At 46.9% G+C, this 21909-nt stretch overlaps 1 protein-coding gene across 3 annotated transcripts in view; it reads right to left on the reverse strand.

The window, feature by feature from the left end:
- LOC128872117 (potassium voltage-gated channel protein Shaker) overlaps positions 1-21909 on the reverse strand; it is a 198828-nt gene that overhangs the window by 173603 nt on the left and 3316 nt on the right. Inside the window, exons 1-2 of one of the 3 annotated variants that reach the window (XM_054114478.1) lie at positions 20584-20941; positions 15082-16078 (exon numbers count right to left, since the gene is read on the reverse strand). In XM_054114478.1, coding sequence (XP_053970453.1) covers positions 15082-15251 — 170 coding nt within the window. In that variant the 5' untranslated portion in view covers positions 15252-16078; positions 20584-20941. Of the gene's footprint in view, positions 1-15081; positions 16079-20583; positions 20942-21909 lie in introns of those variants that run through there. The other 2 variants (XM_054114480.1, XM_054114477.1) reach the window with 2 other exon arrangements.

The raw sequence follows: 21909 nt of genomic DNA on the forward strand, positions 1-21909 counted from the left end.
AGACTCGCGATGAAAATTTCATCCCAAATGTGAAAATCACGAGTCTGGCTCGTGATGTAAAATTTTGAGCCAAATTACCAAATCACGAGTCTGACTCGTCCTTAAATTCAGCGCGACCATTGACGGTTGTTTCCGTTTCCCAGAAACATTTTTCTAGCCGCGCTCCAGCTGGAAAGAATAAAGTATCGCGCGGTTTGTCGCGAGAACGAGCCAGGAAGGAATTATCAGTTATCAGCGCGGGGAAGCATCGCTGCGAACAAAATATCGCGTCGCCGTGTTTCCGTTGCACTCTCGAGGCTTCCTCGCCGGCCATCCGTCGTTTCCTTCGATTTTTCACCCCGGCGTTGAAGCACTTCGCCGATGCATTTATCAAGCCGCTGACAAGCGCCATTCGTTCGCCGTGGAAACACAAGTTGCCGAGCTGCGGATTCGCGCGATAAAACCGACTGGCCAAGATCTGTCCGATGAAAAGTTCGTAACGCGAATTCGATAACTTCCGCGTTCGCTTCGACGCACCAACGTTGCTCATTTTTTCCCTTCTCTTTATCAAAGACTAGCCCTGCACCCCGCGGTTTCTATTTATTTTTACGTCGTTCGCTGTCGACCGACTGTTCAACCGCGTGTTCCTTCTGTGATACAGTTAGGGAACTATTTTTTGTTTTCCGTAACTCGGATGTTTCGATCGATATTTTCGAGTATCATAATCCTGCAAGTTTATTTACTCGAACCTTATTTTTATCGAAATAAAATGTAGCCTATCTATTACTGAAACAATTTCTATTGGAAACCGAGTAAATTCATTTTCCGCGACATTTAACTTTCGGAATAAATTTTTGTAGTTTTTCGGTGAAAAGCACTGTCACCCATATATATGGGATTTTTACCAGTTTACGAAGGACTTCGCACTTCCATTTATCACCATACATACAGTTTTTGGTAACTACATTGCTCGAGAGCGGCGGAATAAAAAGACCCGGGCTGGAATTCACGAGTTTCCTTTCAATTTGAAATTTTAAACAAGGAAGCGCCGAGCCGCGAGTCGTTCGACTGCTAAATTCGTCCGGACGGTTTCTTTGCGTCCGCGAACCGCCCTTCGACCGAGCTCGCGGTTCGTTGAGCGCCACGCGAAATAAAAAATACCGAATAATCGAGTGGAACGGATGTACAGGACTTTGGCCCGTCATCTCGCGTCAAACGCGATCGTTTCGTTTCTCTTTGATTCGAAAATTGTGACGTGATTTTATCCACGACGATTGTATCGCTGTCTCGGAATCCGGCGCAATCGATATTCTCGAAATTGTTTCGACACCAACGGAAGAAAACCGCGTCGAAAGATTCGTGGATCGTGGACGCGTCCGTGCCGCAATAAGCGCATCCTCGTATTTATTGGACGCCTCGTATCCCGACTCCGACGTGTCATATTGATCGTAATAATAGAGCGATTAATAGTAGCTCGCGCGGTGGCCGTTCTCGTTTGTTTCGAGCTATTATTAATCGGGCGTCAATCGACCGTCCCACTTAACGTTTAAGTCTGAACACGCGTGTTTTGTATTTACAGACGTGCGTCGACGCACCGTGACCGCACAGCGTCCGTCGGGTTCCGTGTACGCGAACGAATCACGAGGGAAGCCAAAATCGTCCCTCCCATTTTTTGGAATGTTCATCCCAACGAAAGGAAACTTCCTATTTCGAAAGGCCAACAAGTTTTCCAGATGGTACAAATTGAGAACGACAGCTGAAACGACGTTAAATCCTTATCGAGCTTCGTTATTTTTAACGAATGGAAACGCCGCGAGAAGAATGACACTCGGAATACAGCCGTGATAATTATCTAGTCGGTAGAAACGAGTGAAAGCTCGGACGCTGATAATACCTCGAAAATCCTGACGCGATTGATCGAGCCGAGCGTATTTGTAGCCGCGTCATTCCGTAGACAATTATGCCGTCATAATCATCGCGGGCGTGCCACCGCGCGTAATTACTTCGACGGGTTCGTAAATCAGGGTATCTCTTCTACCGCGGAATCGAACCGTGCTCCGTAATTAACCGTTGATCGAATTTATAATGCGTCTTCTTGCGGCGACGGGACGAATAAAATTCAGGCACGTATAAAATTAGAAGGAGTGGGATACGGGTGAAATATTCAACGATCTCGCGCAAGCGTCGTGCTCTCGACCATATTCTTCCGACGGAACTCTCGCGAGTCTCCGGGATTACCGTCGACCGCAATTGATCGCCCTTGAATTCGAGTTTAAACGCCGAGCAAAAGCGCAACGCTCGATAAAATTGCGTGTCTTTCCATGCCGCGCTACGCTCCGCGGAATTTGTTGGCACCGATTTATTTTAAAGTAGAAGCAGCAACGGTCCTAACGTGCAAACACCGAGGTTCTACCGTGGAACAGATGTACGTTTGCATAGGTCCGAGTATCAAATATTGTAGAAGTGAGGGATGATTGAAGGAACGATAAAATTACAGCGTTAAAAAAAGGCTACAAAGTGAACGCAAAAGCGAATATTTGAGCGACGCGAGTAAAGCTCCGCATATAAACTGTTGTTTTCGGGTCTTTAACTCCTCCCTCTTTCTTCCGCGATAACTATCAATCGATTATGAACCTCGCGCGCTTGATAGCAATTTTCCCGTCGAGGTTAAAACGTAATTAGCCCCGCCGGTGATTCGCGAAACCGCACACGATGCAGGCTTCCGGTATTTCCGTTTTCACGCCGATATTAATTCGCCGCGGCTGCTGTCATCGTTACGGAAACGAAAAATCGACTACGTGAAAAAGAACGCTCGCCGGATGCGATTCGAGGAGCTTTCGCGAAATTCGTGTATTCTAGTTTCGCTCGAAAAAAGAACCAAAGGTTTCGAGAGAGGTAAATGGAAGAGACGAGTGCGCTCGTGCGAAGCGCAAACGACGCTCTCGAAAAGACACGCGGGATGAACGAGGGTGCGCGGTACAGTCGGGCGTAAGATGATTATCCGCGTGTAAAAATACACCCGTGACCGTTACCACGTTATACACTCGCGTATTATTCGTTCCGTCTGTTCGAGGGGTGGTAAGATCGACGGGAAACAAATAACTATACTCGACAGTTCGCGAACACCGTCGCCAGTAGAAATAACCGATAACGAACCGACGCTCGAGCCGTGGGCGCGCTCGGTCGCACGCGCGTTTTCAAATTGATTCTTTTCGAGAACAAATGCTCGCGTCGAAAACAACTTTAATTCGCATTTTCAATTTGTTTTCGAACGCTTACTCGTTTTTCGCCCGATTCTACCAGTTGTCCTTTCCCACACCGTGTATTTTTGTTTGCGCTTCCCACGCGCCGCGCATTTCCGCGCCAGACGCACGAAGGTATATTGCGTGCCGCAACAATTTTTTTTACCCCCACGCCTCCGCGGCTGTTGAATTTCACACCCTCTCGAGCACCCTCGGTGCCGTAGCGAGTCGCAAAGTACGCTGAAGCACCCACTGAAATCCTCGCTACCGCAACGTTTAACCTCTCCTGTCACGCGATTAAAATATAACCGTGCAAATTTTCACCGCTTCATAACATCGAGCGTGGCCCGCATCTCGCCCCGTCGCCGCGCTCCTTTCTTTCCGGCACGTTCGGAGAAGAATATAGCGGCGCGCGCCATAAATCACGCTGACTTTTGGCACCGACAACTATTCATGGTTGATCCGACCGTATGCACGCCCATATCGCAGCCGCTACCTCTTGCCGGCGCGTGCTATAAATACGCCGCGCACGGCCGCGAAACGTCGAAAAAAGTTCGCATTTCCACGCGGTACGCGCGCAACGTTCGCGAGTTGTCCGCGAGTGTTCGCGGAACGGTTTTTCTCTCGCGGAAGTATCGTCCGGGGGAAAACAAGAGGGCCGATCGAAACGTATGCGCTTATTTTTCGTTTAGACGCCTACAGTAATATCACAAAGAGGTAAAATTTTCGTTAGAATTTTATTTTAGAAATTTATTTTCTTAACGATTACAATGTAGAATGCCAAAGGAAGAGTGTTCGAATTCTCAACGTACCGATTGACTTATTTCGTTGGACCGAGGCTCGTCGCTTTCTGTCCCTGCTAGGGTTCCACCCTTCTTTCTGCTTCGAGGTAAAGCAAACCCTTTTCCTCGAGGCCTAAAAGTGGCAATCGTTGCATTCCAACGAATTCGTTTGTACGTAGAAGGTAATCCTTGGAGCTACCGAACCGATGATGGATAGTGTGAAATATAATTTGAAAAACTAATCTGAATTTACGCTCGAGATTATCTAAAATCTCGAACCTCTCGGACTTACCCCTCGTCGCTTATATACACGTGTCGTAGCCGCGAAGATAATATCGAGAGAGGTCTCGTTGATCAAAGTTTCGCGATTCCGGTGAATCCGTGTTCGAGCCTGTTACGGCTCCGCTTACTCCGGATTATCGAAACTCCGCTGTGCAACGTAAAGTGAAAAAAAGTACGCGACGCTTAAAAACACAAACGACGGATAAGTATCTCGAACGATATACAAAACGTGTATACGCTGTCTCGGTAAAAGAGCGAGAGGGATCGCGACCGTTTAAAGTAGCGCTTTCATCTTTAAAACGGCTTAGCCGCGATAAAGAATAGCGAGGAGCCGAGAATTGCTCGGTTCTTAGGATCATCGATGAATGCGAAGACGTTTTTCGGAGGAACAAAAGGTTTCGGTTTCCTTTTCTTCGTTTTCGAGCGTTCGTCTTCGCCGAAATCTTTTCCGGGCACGGTGGGTATCGATTTGGCAAGTAGAACAATGTAATTGGAACGAAATCAATTGGACGCGCAAAGCAACTGTGCTGCTATCCATTCGGCATTCCAACTCTCGCGTATTCGATCAAGTCTGTACTCCGAGCTATCCGTCTCTCGAACGGAACAGAGAGGACGAACACGGTGTAACAGAGGAAGTCATTTTACGACACGACCGTTTCGAACATCCACGTACCAAGAGTAGGGCTGGAGGGGATTTCAAATAAAAGTAACCGCGTGTAACCTCGATCATAGTTCGATCTCGACTAACTGCCGATCCTCGTTGATCGTCCTTCTTTTCGCTATTTCGCTATCGCTATCACCGCGTGGCAACGCGACGTGTTAATCATGCATTGTATACATTTCTGTACTACGTCGCGTTTCGTATCGATTCCGTATACGAGTTAACTTGCCGTCGAATCGGATTTCTTATTCCGTCTCGAGTTATTTGTATCTTTGTTAATGACCACAACGAACGCAAGAGCGACGAAAGCAAACGACAAAGGGAATACATTTGCGTAACTACGAAATATTACACAACTGAAACATTTTAAAAAATTCAACTTGTTAAGCCAAAAGAAAATGCCAAACAACGATCAATTGTTCCTGGAAATCATTATGTGCAGAAACGATGAGAGATTTTATCAATTTTAAACTCGAACGTCAACAATGAAAATGTTGCAGCTTCCGCGAACGGGGAACGTTCCTTTTTTTTAAAGTACATACAAATTTCGTATTTGCGTCCGACTCGTTCCCTTGTAGCCCCGCGAGGCGGAGAGAAAAAAGGTCGAATGGAAAGCACGGGCGGAAAATTTACAACGAGTCTCGTTCTATAATATACAGCGGTATAAGCGAGCTCGCGAGGACGCTCGAGACAAGAAAAACTTCTTCCCGATTATTTTCGCCAGGGCGTATAAATTTTCGACGATTCGGTGTAAGACTGGCGGTCCCTCGCGCGGCCGGGAATGCATTCTCGCGAAAATTTCAAACCCGTTCTTCCAGCTTGTAACCAACCGCGGAAATATAACCGAGAAGCACGAAACTGCGCGTCTGGCGATTTCCCAAGCTTTTTGCCCCGGTGAGCATTTAAGAATTATTCAAAATAATTGAAAGAGAAATGATTAAATCAGTTTCTGGAGCAAGGAACAATTTTCATTTAGAAGGGATAAGATTCGCGAGACGGTTCCCTTCTTCTCAATCCTTCGTGAGTAATCGTGGCAATTAGCGCTTAATTACGTTCGGTAGGAAAGAAGGAAACGTTTCTTAACGAATTTATGTAGACTATCGCACGAAAGGTGAAAGAAAATGAACAAAGCGACGTCCAGCGAGAGAAATACGGTTGGTCTCATAAATATTCCTGTGTCTATTGAAGAAATATGGTTAAATTAAATATATTTGTATAAATATATTGATGTATATAGAAATATATGCATGTATAAGCTCATTTGTACGTATATTTATAATGAAAAATTCATTCGGTAATATCAAAACAAATGTTTAATTTAGTCAAACTTCTTCAATAAGTATAACGAGTACGAATATTTATGGGACTGACTGTATATAGAATTCGGTCGGAAAGTAAACCCTTGCACTATTTTCACGAGTCTGACTCGTGATGAAAATTTCAGGTCAAATTTGCAAATCACGAGTCTGAATCGTAATGAATAATTGCGAGCCAAACTTGAAAATCACGAGTCTGGTTCGTGATGGTAATTTTCGGCCAAACTTGAAAATCACGAGTCTGAATCGTAATGAATAATTGCGAGCCAAACTTGAAAATCACGAGTCTGGTTCGTGATGGTAATTTTGGGCCAAACTTGAAAATCACGAGTCAGGCTCGTAATATAATTTTGAGCCAAACTTGAAAATGACGAGTCAGACTCGTTAACGATTAACGGAAAATACGAAACTAAAAACGCTGAAGGAAATCGGTGGTCGGCAACATTTTGCCACGAACAAATTGCTCGGCGATCTCGACAAATTGGATGTATGGGTCGGTATCAGTCGCGGAGGTCACCAAATTAGAGTGATTTGTACAAGCGAGCAGTCGTTCGCGGTAGTAGAAACGGATGAGGTGTTCGGCGTAATCAGAAGGCAAGAGAGTTAATTCGGTTAATTTGAGGAGGATTTATGGCAACCACGGTACAACCGAGCAGCGCACGTTCGATGTCCATTTCCAACGAACGTTTCGTAACGACGGTCGAATCGCCATCGAACGAGCAGATATCGACGAGGGAAGAGCTGAAAAAGATACTTTGCGTCGCGAAGAGTGTAGAACGGCTTTGGATACGCGAGACACTCGAGGCACCTGACCGTGTCCGTATCGTATAAATACTCGAGATACCTAATATATCCGACGTATCGTCGGCATCGTGCAGTTCATCTGGAGGAAAATGTATCTATCGATCGTTACGAAGCTGTGTAAAGGGTGTCCGGTTAATCGTGGAACGTGCGAGACCTACGCAACCTCTCAAAGACAATTTGTTTTGTATTATTTTACTCGTCTCTCCGATCGTACGTTTCCTTTTTCTAATCTCCGTGCATGCAAAATCGTTCAAACATATTAAACCGTTTTGCGCGCGTACGCGTGCGTACGAACGCGTTTGCTTGCGTACAGTTTACGGTACACGAGTTACGACAAAAGTAGACACGACAGTTCGAGGACCATCGAGAATCGAACGCGCTTCGTTGTCGCGTTTTCTATTCGATGTTCGGTTCTACAATTTGCTATTCGACCCATTTGTATCTCCTCCTGAAACACCGTGTACCTATATTTAGGTCAAACACCGCGCATTGCTCGAGTATGTACGAGCGAGCGGTTAGTATAGCAAACCAGCTGTCCAATTCTAACCGAAGAGGTCTGGTTAACACAGAAATCGCGAGTGGTCGTTATCTCGATTGCCTTTCTGGTTAGCAACGTGTCTACCAGAATGTTAACATTCTTCGCTTGTCGTCTCTACAGGGTTCTCGGTGTCGTGTTTCCGACATCCAACGAGAAATGTTTCGACCGTAATTTCGCGAACCTTGTAATCCTTTTAAAATACGTTACTAACCGAAGATCCGAGTCGGATGACGCGAGTAACGCTGACCCACTTATTTCGAGTAAAGCGTCTCCGGTTTCGAAAACTTGGCCACATTTCTCGAAAACGGTCGTATGTATGCAAATGGAGAAGCATAACTCAAAGGGGTAGCGACGAAACAGAGGTTAAAAAGAAACGCATTCGACCCGCAGCTAATAACGAATTCGAGTCAAGGCGAAACGCGGTACGATATAGGGCCAATAAAAGAATCTTTTGGCACGAAGGGACGTGTTGAATTCTAATCGGAATGGACGATGAACAGATTCAGCTGGCACGCGCGACTCCATGCAGAGTCTGGCCGCGGTTCCATCGACGACCAAAAGAAGCGCCCACGCCAGGAAAGTTTCCCTCGTGCGTCGCGTTTTCCGGACCACGCTGTTTCAGACACCGAGGATTGATTCGCGAAAACTCGACTAACGAGAATTCGAAACGCCGCGTGAAACCCTTTCCTCGATCGACGAATAGACGGCGTGTTAGGCGGTTCTTGTGACGGGAGAGCGGGAGAGGGGAGGAGAAACGGAAGGGACCAGGAGGTTTCCATCCTGGGCCCGCTAGTGGACTCGTCAGCAAGGGCCCAGGACGTTTCGGGGTCGTTCAGGAGTGGCTTTTAAGCTAATTTCAAATTGACAAGTCGATTTTTGTTGAAAAATGTCGATTTTCACCTAAAATACCACCGTAGAATTTTTTTTTTTTTTTGACAATACCATTCAAAAGCTGAGACTTCGAGGAAGTTCTTCCCGAGGAGTGCCCGCCGAACAACTATGTATTTAAAACCGAAAAATATATAGATAGAGAAAAGGTCAAATTTTGTAAAATTGTCACAATGTAAAGTTTGACTTAATTTCTCACTTATTAAACCAACGTAATAAATGTTGATTTTGCATCACGGAGATGGAAAATTTAACGCCCTTTCGAATAGCGTAATGATTTTTAAGTTCGCACTGTAATTTAGTGGAGTTCTGGCCGTTTAAAGAGTGGTAAATCGAAAACACAAAAGAAATATTAAAAGTGAAAATACTCGAGAATAAGGCGACACAAAGACAATGTCTAAGAGTAATTTTTTGTTGGAAATTTGTTGTAAAATTGACACCCTGCGTATGTGGTACTTGTACCCTACTTATACGTAAACACTCTGTACATGTACGAATGTCAAGCGGGGCCGAGTATTTGCGAGAAACGCGCGGTGTCCTTGTAATAGTGAGAGCAGGATGTGCCACCAGAGACGCCTTGATCGTCGAATGAAAAGAGAACGGAGACAGACAATTTCAATTTCGCATCGAGCAATCATCGCTTTGTACCACGTTCGTGGTTCGTTAACCCTATCGTAGTTAACGCGTTCCTGGCAGCTGATCCGCGTATAAAATTTTTTTAGCCAAGTCGATCTTCCTTCGGATCGAGTCGAGAGCCACTGCGTTTCGAAATCAGAATTTAAATTTCATTCGTCCTCGAACCAGTTTCGCGACGGGGAATCGGAAAAAAAGAGTCTTTCACGATCGGTCTTTGGTTCGCGCGTCAACTCGGCCGGCTGACTTAACGAGCGAATCGAAATTCTTTATTTTCTCTGAAGATATAACACTCGTTCCCGTATTCGTGCCACATCTTTCGCTCCATCTTTTCGTTCCGCCACTCGAACACCTTCCGCGCGAGTGTGAAATCATTAAAAGAGACGTTTCGTGGTTTTGAACCGTCGAGCATCAATACCGCGTAATTAGTAACCGCGCATAATTAACAGGAATGAATGGGCCTTTCGTCGCGTTTGTGTGTCACGAGCTCCGAGAGTCCGCGCGCAGCGAAATTCCGTTTCGCTCGCGAGACAAATGTTTACTTCGGTCTATGCGCGGGATTAACTCCGTGTTAAACGAAATTAATATCCGCGTACAATTCGTTGGAACGAATACGCTCGACTTGGTTTCGACGCGGTCGGCTCGCTCGAAACGAGAACCGCTGACCCGTCCAGAGAAAAAGTTGTAACTCTCGGAGCAATTTATCCGAATGTTCGGCGTCGATATCGCGAGATTTAAAGCGGTTTAATACATTCCACGGTGGTGCTGCCGATAGCATCGTTCCTCTTTGAAATTTCTGGCAACTTCGCCGCGGATACGGACCATTCTTCTCCGGCTCGACGGGATATTGCCTCGCAGCAATTATTCCCAGACAGTTTTATTTCGCGTCGCGGCGCGCGATATCGAAACGTTCGATCGCGCGATGGATTTGCAAGACGGCCGTAGAATCGTAGGCGCCGAGTTCGTGACCGGTTAAAAGATTGAAACCCACCGACCGATTTCCAATAATTCCGCGTTTATTGTAGAAAGTTGCGCAAAGTTAAACTACCGGTGACGAGTTTAGATGATCGAGCCCCTACGTCTCCATCGAAATTCAATAGCTACCGCCGCGCGCTTTCGAGCCTGTACAAAACCAGGTAAAAGCAATTTTTTAAAGAAAATCAACTGGATATATCCTATAAAATAAATATATCCTACAATTCTTGATTTATGTTTTTGTACTCTTCTTCGAAGTTCTTTTCTCGTACTGTATTGTATTTCATATATTGTAATGTAAATGTACGTACTAATATGCGTATCACTAATGACCCCGTAGGGGATTTAATAGCTTTAATAATAATAATAATAATAAAAAAAAAACTGAAGAAAAAGAATCAGAAATGAGGATAGCTGAGACGATTCTGAACAACAATTTCCTTTGTAAGAGAATCGGATGGTGTTTCGTTTTTGATTGATTTCGACAATGAGATCTCTAATTTGAGATTTGGAAATCAGGTCACCTTTGCCTCAACGGCAATCATTTTATCGACACTTTGAGTTCCAAAGAAATGAAACCTAAAGAGAACCTGGTGGTGACTGAGAGTCGCCTCTCGAGTGCAAAGGGTTAATACCGTTTGCAGTATCTGTTAATTCTACAGCCCCTGAGGTCTCGAACGATATCCCGCATCGGGTCCGAATCGTTCGAAAATAAGTAACCGATAATCAACGAAGTACACGCGATAACACGATCGCTCGTGCGGGGACCGAAAACGCGCGGCCGTCGAGTATCGACGTGCCGCTTCTCGTCTAAAAGAGCGTTTCTTTGTGAAAATGAAATTACTTATACCACGCCTCCCGTTCGAATAGGTACTTTCGTAAACAAAATTGGCCAGTCGATATCGAATTCCGATAAGGCGCATCGCATCACACCTATAATTAATGGACGGTTCAAAATAACACGCGAAGCTACGGAAAAAGCAACCCCCGTCGTCTAATCCTTTAATTAAATCGCTCGAGCACGACGAAATTAAATGGATGTAATAAATTCGGTTCTTACTCGAACCCATGATTTCTTTCCGAGCCCGTCGAATGCGACGTTCTATCGGAAACTCGCGAAATTGTCGGTTATCGGATATTAATTTACATTTCACGACGTTCAATTCGAGTCTATTATTACCGCGGAGAGGATGGAAGTCGGAGAGCGAGTCTTTCTTGAGAAGCGAAGTTGAAAAATAAACTCGAAGAATATCACGGAACGGTCGGTGATCGCGTACGAACTCGAGGGGAAAATTGGCCGCGATTCTACGGACAGACGGACGATTTTGGTCGTGGAACGATCGGAGAGAGTCGCGCGGAAGTAGAAAAGGATTACGGATCGCGAAGACAGTCATAGACGATAACAATTTGACGGGATACTCTCGAAACGTTCCGTCGCGGAAACGGCTTTCGCGTTATCTTTCTCAACGACTTGTCGCGCTAATCTCGCGACTTCGTCGTGGATTCGTTTGCTATAAACGAGCCGCGCTTCGAAAGTTACAAATATTATCCCGATACAAATATCAGAAATTATCCGTTCAGAGGAGAGTCGAGGGTGAAATTCGCATAGAATATGCAGCTCGGACTCCGTTCAAATTAAAAAAAAAAAAAGAAGGAATTAGCTAGCATTTCGTGTCTTGCTTCTAACGAGTTTACGCCCGGGATGGTTGCTAGGGAGCTACGCAAAATGAAAGCCATGTCGAGACTCGCGTATCGCGAGAACGAAGATCGTACGCGAGCCATTTAACAACGACTGCCGTAATGGTACCAACGACACCGAGATACCGCGCGTCAGAATTCTGTTAGAAAGAATCGCGTTAGAAAGTTTTTTCGCTGTATTCGTCGTAGCTATCCGCGCGATCGCCGAGACGTCGGCACGATACACTCGGAAATGTCAGTCGACTCGGGTCAATATCGACTATAGCTGCGAAACTTTAAATTCCCAATTGAGGTAATATCTTGTTAATAAAATATTAAACGTTTTCCAGGTCCTATACCAAGCATTCGTAACCTGTGTCACCCTATTTCGAATCCGCCGAGCGAAGAATACGCGCTCTACCTACGCGAAGCGTGCCGCTGTTTCGGTCGTTAACCTGCGGTCTTCGCCGATATCTCTTCGCGAGCGAATAACGGATGCGCAATGGATACAATTTTTTAGCTTTTTGTCCTCGGACCTATTTCTACGTTCGACGCTGGACTCGAGACAAACGTAAACAGAGAATAGAAACCTCGACTGGAATATCGGAATAAATGGAATATTCTGGATCCCGATTTTCTTGCATATATCCGGTCTTTACCGTAATCAGTTATTAGGCACTTGTTTGTCGTTTTGCAACCCCAATGCCTTGCGGTGGAACCCGGTGTGGCCCTCGGGCACAGGCACGGATCCTCGGAGAACAGATCGGAGCTACTGTTGCCTTTTCGTACGACAGTCAGCGAAAAAAGCTGCGTTAGTTACGGGATGACCTAATATTTATCAGAAAGCAAGTAGGTCTCGCGGAGGAGGTTGAATGGAAACGTGGATGCATTGTCGACGGTGCGGGAACGATGCCGGTTTTCTCTGGAGCGCGTATCGCGCCTTGTTTGCTCTCCTCGAAACCTAAACCCTTGGAGGACGGCGAGCGGCGCGGCGCGGGGCGTTTTTTTAATCGCGGTAACACTCGTTCGGTCCGGGTTGGCGCGGAGAGTGGCTGGGCTCGAAACCGCGGTGCCGGCTGCATTTCTATGCGGCCCGTTTGCGAAAGTGGCGGACCGGCAAGCGACGATGCATTGTTAGAGCGGGCAACGGGGGGGAAAAAAACACGCGACAGCGTCGACGCCGAGCCATTGAAAATGAGGCGAAAGGGGAAACAAAGCGGCCGAATGCTTGTTCGCGTGGAGTTTCCAGGATGCAGAATGGCCAGATATGCGCGAGACGAGCAGAAAAATCCGCAAACGCGAAACCATCAAAAGGTCCCCGGGAACGTTTATCGTACCGCGAATAAAGCTAAAGCCGTCGGGAACGGTCGTCGGTTTCGCGCGAGACGCTTTCGATACCAGACGATCGCGATTTACCTTTTAATCCGATCTAATAACGGAACCGCGATAAATAATTCCGCGCAATTGAATCGATGGGGCTCCCGGCACAAGGTACACGGGAAGCTCTCTCCCTTTTGTCGCGAAAACAACGCTTCGTTCTCGAGTACTCTTTTACGCGCTCTATTTACGATTTTATTACGTCCCAGACCTCTTTGACCGGATCGCGACCAGCCAGACGAGCGTTCGCGCGTTAAAGAACGACGTCTATTTCCTCTCGTTATATATACATTTTCTATCTTTGTTTTTTTTTTGTTTTTTTTTTGTGGAATCCAGAATACACGTCTGAGTGGGTTATTGCGATAAAGGAACAGTTTCGAGATACGTTGCGATTTCTAGAAACGATTACAGTCGAAAGAGTCACTCTAGAAAGTAACTTTCTAAAAACACTCTAAAAAGTAATTGAAAGGATTCGTCACGTGGTATATAGAATATCTTAGAATTCGTGTAAGAACCGGAAATGGGAGGTAGCTGAGACGATTCCGAACCATACTTTCCTTTGCAAAAATGTCGGATGGCGCTCCGTTTCGGAATTACGAGCGAAAAACCACCGACCAATCACAGCGTAGCGGAGTAGCGGACCAGTCCTGGCTCGAGCCTATGCTCTCGCGGCTGAGTGCGCGCCACTCGAGCGCTGTGATTGGTCGACGGTTTTTCGTTCGTAATTCGAAAACGGTGCGCCATCCGAAATTTCTGCAAAGGAAAGAATAGTTCAGAATCGTCTCAGCTACCTCTCGTTTCGGGTTCTTACACGAATTCTGCGACACCCTGTGTACAGTCAGTCTAATAAGTATCGGTATCCTCTATGTCTATCGATGAAATTTGTCTAATTTAAACGATAGGCTTCATGTTTCCAAATCTATTTTCTATTATATATATATATACATGCGTGAAGTTTATTCATGTACGTATCATATATATATATATAATAGAAAATAGATTTGGATATTGGCAAATAGATATTCTATATTCATAATATATTCTATATTCTATATGAATATATGAATATATTCATATATATATATATGATACGTACATGAATAAACTTCACGCATGTATATATTTGCAATTACAAATTCATTTGGAATCATGAAGCACTCGTTTAAATCAGACAAATTTCCTCAATAAATATAGAGGGTAGGAATACTTATGAGAATGACTGTATAGTCACTTTGGTAATGCACCGTCTACGGTCGTAACTGCACCGGATCTCTCCTGCGTTCACATTTGGTTTCTTACATTGCTCTACTTTGTCTATATTCCCTATTTTATCCAACTTGCCTACATGTATCTTTCAATGTTTTCCGTGTTTTCCTGCAGAACTTTGTTAAGACCGTAGGCGTTTTCCTTGCTCTACGAAAAGATACTTCCCTTCCTACAGCTAGTTTTCGGTACATCTATTCGTTCTCAATACGACGCCGATTACCGAGTCGGAAACGAAAGACCGATGTACGGTAGATCCTGTTGGTCGGGGATTATCCATCTAAAGCCGGCGACTGACTCGCAACAGAACATTGTAATGTAACGCGAACATTCGCTTAGTCCGTACGGACTCTTGCGCTCGGTTCGCGCTCTTGCGTGCTCCACCGGTCTGTCGGTATTTTGACGAACCCCTTTAATCGTCTACTTTTCGAGTAGGAAGTACGAATCGAGTAGGAAGCATCGAGAGAGAATTCAGCCGAGAGTTCGAAGCGAGCACTCGTGATTCCAAAAAGGACCTTGTAATGTAACGTTAGTGCCGAACCGTACAATTCGTGCCGAGCAGTTACGTTAGAGCGTTCTGTTGCAAGTCAGTCGCCGGCTGAAACTAATCGCTGGCTAGCAACGCTTAGAATAAAAAGCGTAAAAGAAGGATGGAGCGACTTACTGATTGAGCGTCCGATCGTTGCTGCCAGTGGTCGCGGATCCTTGAACACCTGAAGCGGCGGCAGCGGCGGAACCCGAGTCGTGATGCCTCCTGTCCTTGTGGACAATGCCCATTAATTTCATCCATGGATTGTTGGCCGCATGGGCGCCCATGCCGCCGCTCTGCCACATTGCGCTCGCCAGTCTCGCTCGTTTCGCGGGAGCCCTTTCTGGGCTCCGACCGATCCTCTAGTCTGGCTAAAACCACGCCTCCGCCGAACACCACTATACCCCACTTGTCACGTCGCCTCCCCTCCGCTTCGCGATCCTCTTCGCGCTCGCCGCGATCGAGTTCACCGTCCGAGCGTACTTCCGCGTCCCGGCTGTGTTCCTTCCGGTCCTCTCGAGACGGAGCTCCGCGGGGAACCTCGTTCTTCGTCTCCTCGAAGGTGTCGGCGTCGGCGTCGTCCGCGCGTACAATGTCCTTGGCTTGCAGCAGCTCGAGATCGCTGCCACCAACCGAAAACTCTTTACCTCCTAAACGATAGACGGCGAGAGCGAGGAGCCTCGAGGCTAAGAGATCATGTTCGAGGAGAACGCGAGAGAGACACAGCCGCGGTTGCACTCGCAGCCAGCGATCGGCAGGGCTGCCTGGCCCTGCGTAGGTGCGAGGTGCCTTGATCGGCCCCGTAGGCTCCCAAGCCCGCCTCTCGAGCACCTCCACCATCTAATCCTTAGTTTCTTCACAAGGCTTTGCCGGCCCCGCACCCTCCGGTTGCTCTTTCGAAACTCCGGCTTTGTATACACCACTTTTATTCCCCTCCGCCCGATCGATTCTTCCCGCCGCGATCACGCCCTCGCGGTCTCACGGTCGACGCTTTTTCTCCTCTTCTTCCACTTGCTGGCCCGTGGCTTCGTCCCGTTTCCTCTTCCCTTCCGCCTCTCTTCCTTCCGGAAGCCCGTGTTCTCTCTTAGCTCCGTGTCGTCTCACGTTCTCTCCGTTTGACGCGGGATCCTGACTAAAACAGAAACGAACCCTTTCATTTTCGCGTCTTCCGATTTCGTTCCGGTGACGGTTCGATGCCGTTCAAAATTTGGGGAGAACGCGGGGTTTTACTTCTCCGGGACCATTCATCGTAAGCAGAAATACACCGATACGTTTTACGGATAGCATTACTAGCCATTAGTCGGAATTAACACGGAGCAAACACGAATAACGCTCTACTGTAAACATTCTGATGGCGACTGTCAGATTTGGCGCAAAAATAATTATCTTCGATGGTGCTGGTGTAATGGAATCGCGACAGGGCGCCCCGACCGCCTTATGCATGCTTCGCGTGGTAATTGTTAGAATTGTACTTTTATAAACTTTATTTTCTAAAGGATTACAACGTATATAAAAATGTCAGAGGAAAGACGTCCGAAATTCACGACGACCCGTACCGCTTGACTTATTTCTACGGACTGAGGATCGTCGCTTTCTGTCCCTGCTAGGACTTCACCCCTCTTTCTGCTTTAAGGAGAAACAGACCCTTTTCCTCGAGACCCGAAAGTGGCGATCGTTGCATTCCAACAGTAATAAATGTATTATTTCTTTTTTCTTTGAATCGTTGAATACGCGCGATTCGACCGGCAGCTGCAGCCGAACAGGACTTTCGAACATCGTTTAACCTTCCCGTCGAACTTTTCAACGGCTGACAATTAAATTGTACCGCACCTATCGTTCCGGGGAGTCGAAAGTCGACGAAATTGCTTTCCGATCGTACAACGTTCGCGCGAAACGAGCTTCTAATGCCGGAGAATCTCCCATCGGTAAACGATACTCGCGCTTTTCGCAAAGCGAAACGCCGAAAATACGCAGGTATTAATCCGTCTTGTACGTAACTCGACGGAAAACAACGTTCGACGGACAGACCGATATCGAAAGGGTGCATCGCTTAACCAAAGCCTATACGAATTGCTTTAATCGTCGAACCAGAAGCGTCGGCTAGCTTCGTTGACCTATTTTAACGATCAAAATAACTCTCAAAATTACAGTCGAACGGAGACCTGTCATTTCACTCGGTTCTCGGTTTAATTTCGATCCCGAATCCAAGTGCTGCCGTAAGATCGTCAGATTTTCAAAATAGCTCCGTTCCAAGTAAAGATGGACTGTCCATCTTTCCATACGTATTCGTACCATTTATACTTATTGATCAAGTTTGTCTACTTTAAATTAGTGCTACGTGTTTCCAAATAGATTTCTAATTGGAAATATATACACGTGGAAAGTTTATTCGTGTATTGGTGGAATATTAGGTGGACTGGAAAGTAATGTCGTTTTTTCAATTTTTTTTCTTTCGTAATTTGCACTCAAGGAGCAAAATGAATCGTTTCGGCACTGATTATTTAGCTGCGAGAGGTGATTCGAGCAACGAGGCTCGAAATTATAATCCCTAAACAATAGAAGCTTCCAAGCCTCGCGTTCGAGGCCTTCCGCCACGAGTGGTTAGACTTCTTTACGTGGGGTCGCTCGTTACGAGGCAGAGTCCCCCGAGATACAAAGAAGCTATTGAATTGGCTTTTCGTAAAGAGAGTATCCATAAAATTTTCTCGCGAGACGAAGAGCCTCTTTGAACGAGATTCTCTCGACCAGCTTGTACACCGCAACCGACGCCGATTAGTTCTACTAGATGAGAGTCGCGAACATTATTAGCTCCCAAAGTTGATGTGTATATCGTATCGTACTTTCATAATTGCGACGCTGATAAAACAAAAATCGACTCTGTAACCGGTCCAGTTCGTTACGCGAGGACATCGATACCGAACCGACGCGTAATAAAAGGTGTTCACCATTTTAACCAAGTTCTGTTCCCTTCAAATATCCAATCGATCCTTTCGACGTTTAATAATATAACAAAAAGTATTCCCAGAATTTTCCGAACTCTAATTAAGAAGCGACGAAAGTGAAAATAGAAGTCGACGCGTTGCCGTCGTATCCGATATCAACGAAATATCGATCGTGCCGATATGTTTGTGTCACGTTCGAGTGCGCAAAATTACACCGCATAAAGCGAACCTTGAAATAGGCTTTCGAGCGAAAGGCTTTCGAAACGGTATGCATATGAAATCGAGCGCGCGTGTTTTCAAACGATTCGGGAGCATCGCGAACGGCGGCTATCGATCCTCCTTAAATATATCTGAAAATCGGCGTAATAATAGCCGAGGGTTTCGGTTGAAGATGAGCGGAGACTGTTTGGTTGTTTCGTTCGTCCTTGTTGTCGTAGCTGCCGGGACGAAAACATCACGCGACCGTGGCATGAATTACCCCGAACTCCGCGGAAGCGAAGACTTTACGAACGATCTTCGTAAAATCACGCCGTACGCTCGCGAACGAGGGCCGTTAGGTCGTGTTCGTACGATTTGTAACCGTTTTACGTTGTTTCTCCAATGAATACGCCGTCGTAGAACGTTTTCGCAAAATTTCGCCAAAATTCACCTTGCCGAGTCCTCTCGATCGAGCGTTGGCATCAACGAGATTGAACAAAAACAGGGAACTGTCCCGCGACGGAGACGGTAACCGAGTTTCCGAGAAATTAATTCGTTTCTTCTCGGGAATTAACGTCATTTCTCCCGGTCGTAACTCACTCGATTCGACCGTGAACTCGAGAGACCGAATTTACGAGCCACCGATGGCCCGTTCTGTTCTTCGAACGTATGCTAAACGTACAAATTATCGACGTCGGGGTATGCTAATTTAAAGGATTTTTTACCCACGTAAAAATGCCTAAAGGAACACGTCGACTATGCTCTTACGAGGGACGTCGGGTACTCGCGACAGTCTCTTCCGGGCTTTTCGTACCGTAAACCCAACTGCCGGATGCGTTCCGAATGATTGGCAGCGTTCCAAAGCTAGGAAACGTTAAGTTGCTCTTGACATTCGCGTCGGACGTAACGATTCGAGCGGATTACTTTTGAGAAAGGGACGATACGCGGTGTACGGTTATCCGAGGATCGTAGTTTGTAATCTTTACTTCGAAGATATCGTTGGACGAAGAAGAAAGAGGCGAAGCGAAGTTCGAGAGAGTCTCGAGGAAGTCTCCGACTCCTGGAGAAAAAAGTTGACGCGATCGATGATATACAAAACGAGAACAACAACTCGTCTCTGCGATTAGTTGTACGAGGAACCGTCTTCGAGCAAGTTCGGACCGCCTCTAGAGTAAAATCATTTTACATCGCGACCCACTCACGCGAACTCCGCCGTTCAAGTTCCGCGTACCTGCCGGATGCCGGAGTTTCTCTCTTTTCCAACGACTCCAAAAGTCGATACATTTTTCCTAGCGTAACACGAAACACCCGACTCGCGTTACTCTAGCTACTCGACGAAACTCGTTCGTGCCGAGGCGCTGCGTAAGTCCCTTACAAGATGGCGGCGAGGGTTCGTCAAACTAGATGGGACCGAGGAGACAGAGGATCACGCTCGCTCCGCGTAAACCTCCCCAGGGTTCCTCCACCCCTTTTTTTTCGAGCAGTCACATTGCATAGTATATACGAGGACCGGTGGCTCCTCTTTTGTTTATTTTCTCATCGTCGATATCCCTCGGTCGAGCGAGAGTCGTTGAAATAAACGCGGAAAAAAGGAAACCATGAGACTCGTATTTATTACCGAAATCAGACCCACCCGTTTGAAATAAAATCGGTGGGTCGCCGGAACAACAAACGTTATCGGTTAATATAAATACGGTGAATTTGAATTACGCGTACCGATACACGTACACAAAGACTGTCGCTTCCGAGTCGCCCCTCGAGTGCAAAGAGTCAATCCTTGGATAACTCGCGTGGAACTCGGACTTTTATCAAGAAAAGGTTATCTTATCTGGTTATCTCTCATCTCAGCCGAATAGCTAACGAGTATATTTTTCGGAAATATTCGAAACGCGAGAAAGCTGATACCTCCGTACGAGTAACCTCGATCTCTCGGACGAGCCAGGGTCCGGGTAAGCGGTAGGCTTTAATAATGAAGCGCTTTGCACTTTGGTTGACACAGAGCAGCGTTTAACGGAGAAGGGAGGTTGAGGTTGCGGAAAGATTGGGCTCATCCATTAGGACGGCTCAGGGTATCCTCCAAGAAATTGGGAAAGCGTCCAAAGCTTGGCAAACGAATCTCGACACTCGAGGCTCTCGTTTCTCGGGCTCTTGCGGTATATGTATACCGTTTCGAGGTTTCCGGATGTAAGATGTGCGTCTTTTCGGACATGCGGTTCGGCATCTCGCCAACGTTGCGGATGACTCGAACGAAAGTTTGCCGATGCAGGGCATACACGCCTCCCCGTATCCAAGAATAAGGAGCGAAACGATGACACGAATCGAAGAGTACGGGATCGGTCGTGTAGGTAAAGGTAAAGCGTTCGACCGAGGATCGTGGGTTCGAATCTCGGTGCCTCATTTTTCCTACGATGCCGTGCGTAATATCGTTAATTCTTTAGGTGGCAAGAGAAAAGTGGAGTCCTATATTTCGGTGTCAAAACGACTCTTATGCTCTCACCTGTTCCGTGTAGCAGACCAAACGCACTCGAGGAGACGAGCGTCGAAGGGGGGAAGAGTACTCCCTGCACTGCGCTATCCTCCTCGCTGGGGGCGACGCGACGCGACGCGAAGGAAAAAGGAAAGCTGGCTGGTGGAATCGAGGGCCGTACGAGCCACTCGGCTTCTTCGTCCTTCAACCGCCGTCAGGCTGTCGCGGGCGCATCTTGCACCCCGCACGAAGATATAATAAACCGCGAAACGAGAATTTCACCGCGTAAAAGTCTCGGTCACCCGCTGACGCGCCCTTCCCGTCTCTTCCTTGGACCGCCCCCACCTCCGCTTCCACCTGGTTGTCCGCGATCACCCTTCAACTAGACTCGCATTGGCCCGAAGCCAAGCACACGGTCGTTGTTCTCCGCGATGACTGCACGTAACCACGCGCGGGGCTCGATTTCAACCTTCGTTCGCCTCTCGACGCGTCGATCGACATTTCCGTGAAAGCTTAATGCCGATTAATCGCGGCGATAGGTCTTCGTCGTTTTACCCGCTCGACTGACATCTACGGGATCAGTGAAACCAGTTAGAAAACCTTCCTTCGATCGCCCAACTAAGGTATTCTAGATTTCGCGGGACGATTTCTCCATTGCGGAGGGAGAACTGGAAATCCGACGATTATCTCGACGGAACCGCGATGAACAGAAAATTACGAATCGACTCGTAACGTCTCGCGTATACGCAAGTGGAACGAGTCAACGGTTGATCGGACGGGTCCGGTTTGCCAAGGAGTCGCGAAGTAGGAGACGGTTCGAGAAATCGTTGCGAAATCGAATTGAAGATACAGTAAAGACTGAATACATGGAAGATGACTATCCCCTAGAACAGTGTAACTTGATCATATCTTTTTCCTCGGACCTCTTTCTCTTTCACTCCCAAAGCCTGTCCTTTTCCACGTTCGACGCATCGAGGAAGTGTATCTTCGAGAAGCGTATCTTCGAGAAGCGTATCTTCGAGAAGCGTATCTTCGAGAAGCGTATCTTCGAGTCGATATTTCGATCGGAACCGACGATTGAAACGAAGGAAGAATTTCCGACGGAACCGCTGCCGGTTTCTTTACAAAGCCGAATTCACGGCCAATTATCCGACGCTCGTCGAGCAATTCTAGCCTTTATGAACGGGGAGCACGGCGTGTCTGGCATCGGTGATAGAAATGCTACAGGTCGTCTTCTAACGTCGTCCAGTGGGCGAGACAGAGTCGGAGGGAAACGTAAAGGGCGGAAGGAGGAGAGCGAGACGCGAGAGGCTGCCAAATGAAAAGCCCACCGGTTACCGCGTGCGTGTATAGAGG

The sequence above is a fragment of the Hylaeus volcanicus genome, chromosome 2, assembly GCF_026283585.1.
Source record: "Hylaeus volcanicus isolate JK05 chromosome 2, UHH_iyHylVolc1.0_haploid, whole genome shotgun sequence".
In the NCBI taxonomy this organism is placed as follows: Eukaryota; Metazoa; Arthropoda; class Insecta; order Hymenoptera; family Colletidae; genus Hylaeus; species Hylaeus volcanicus.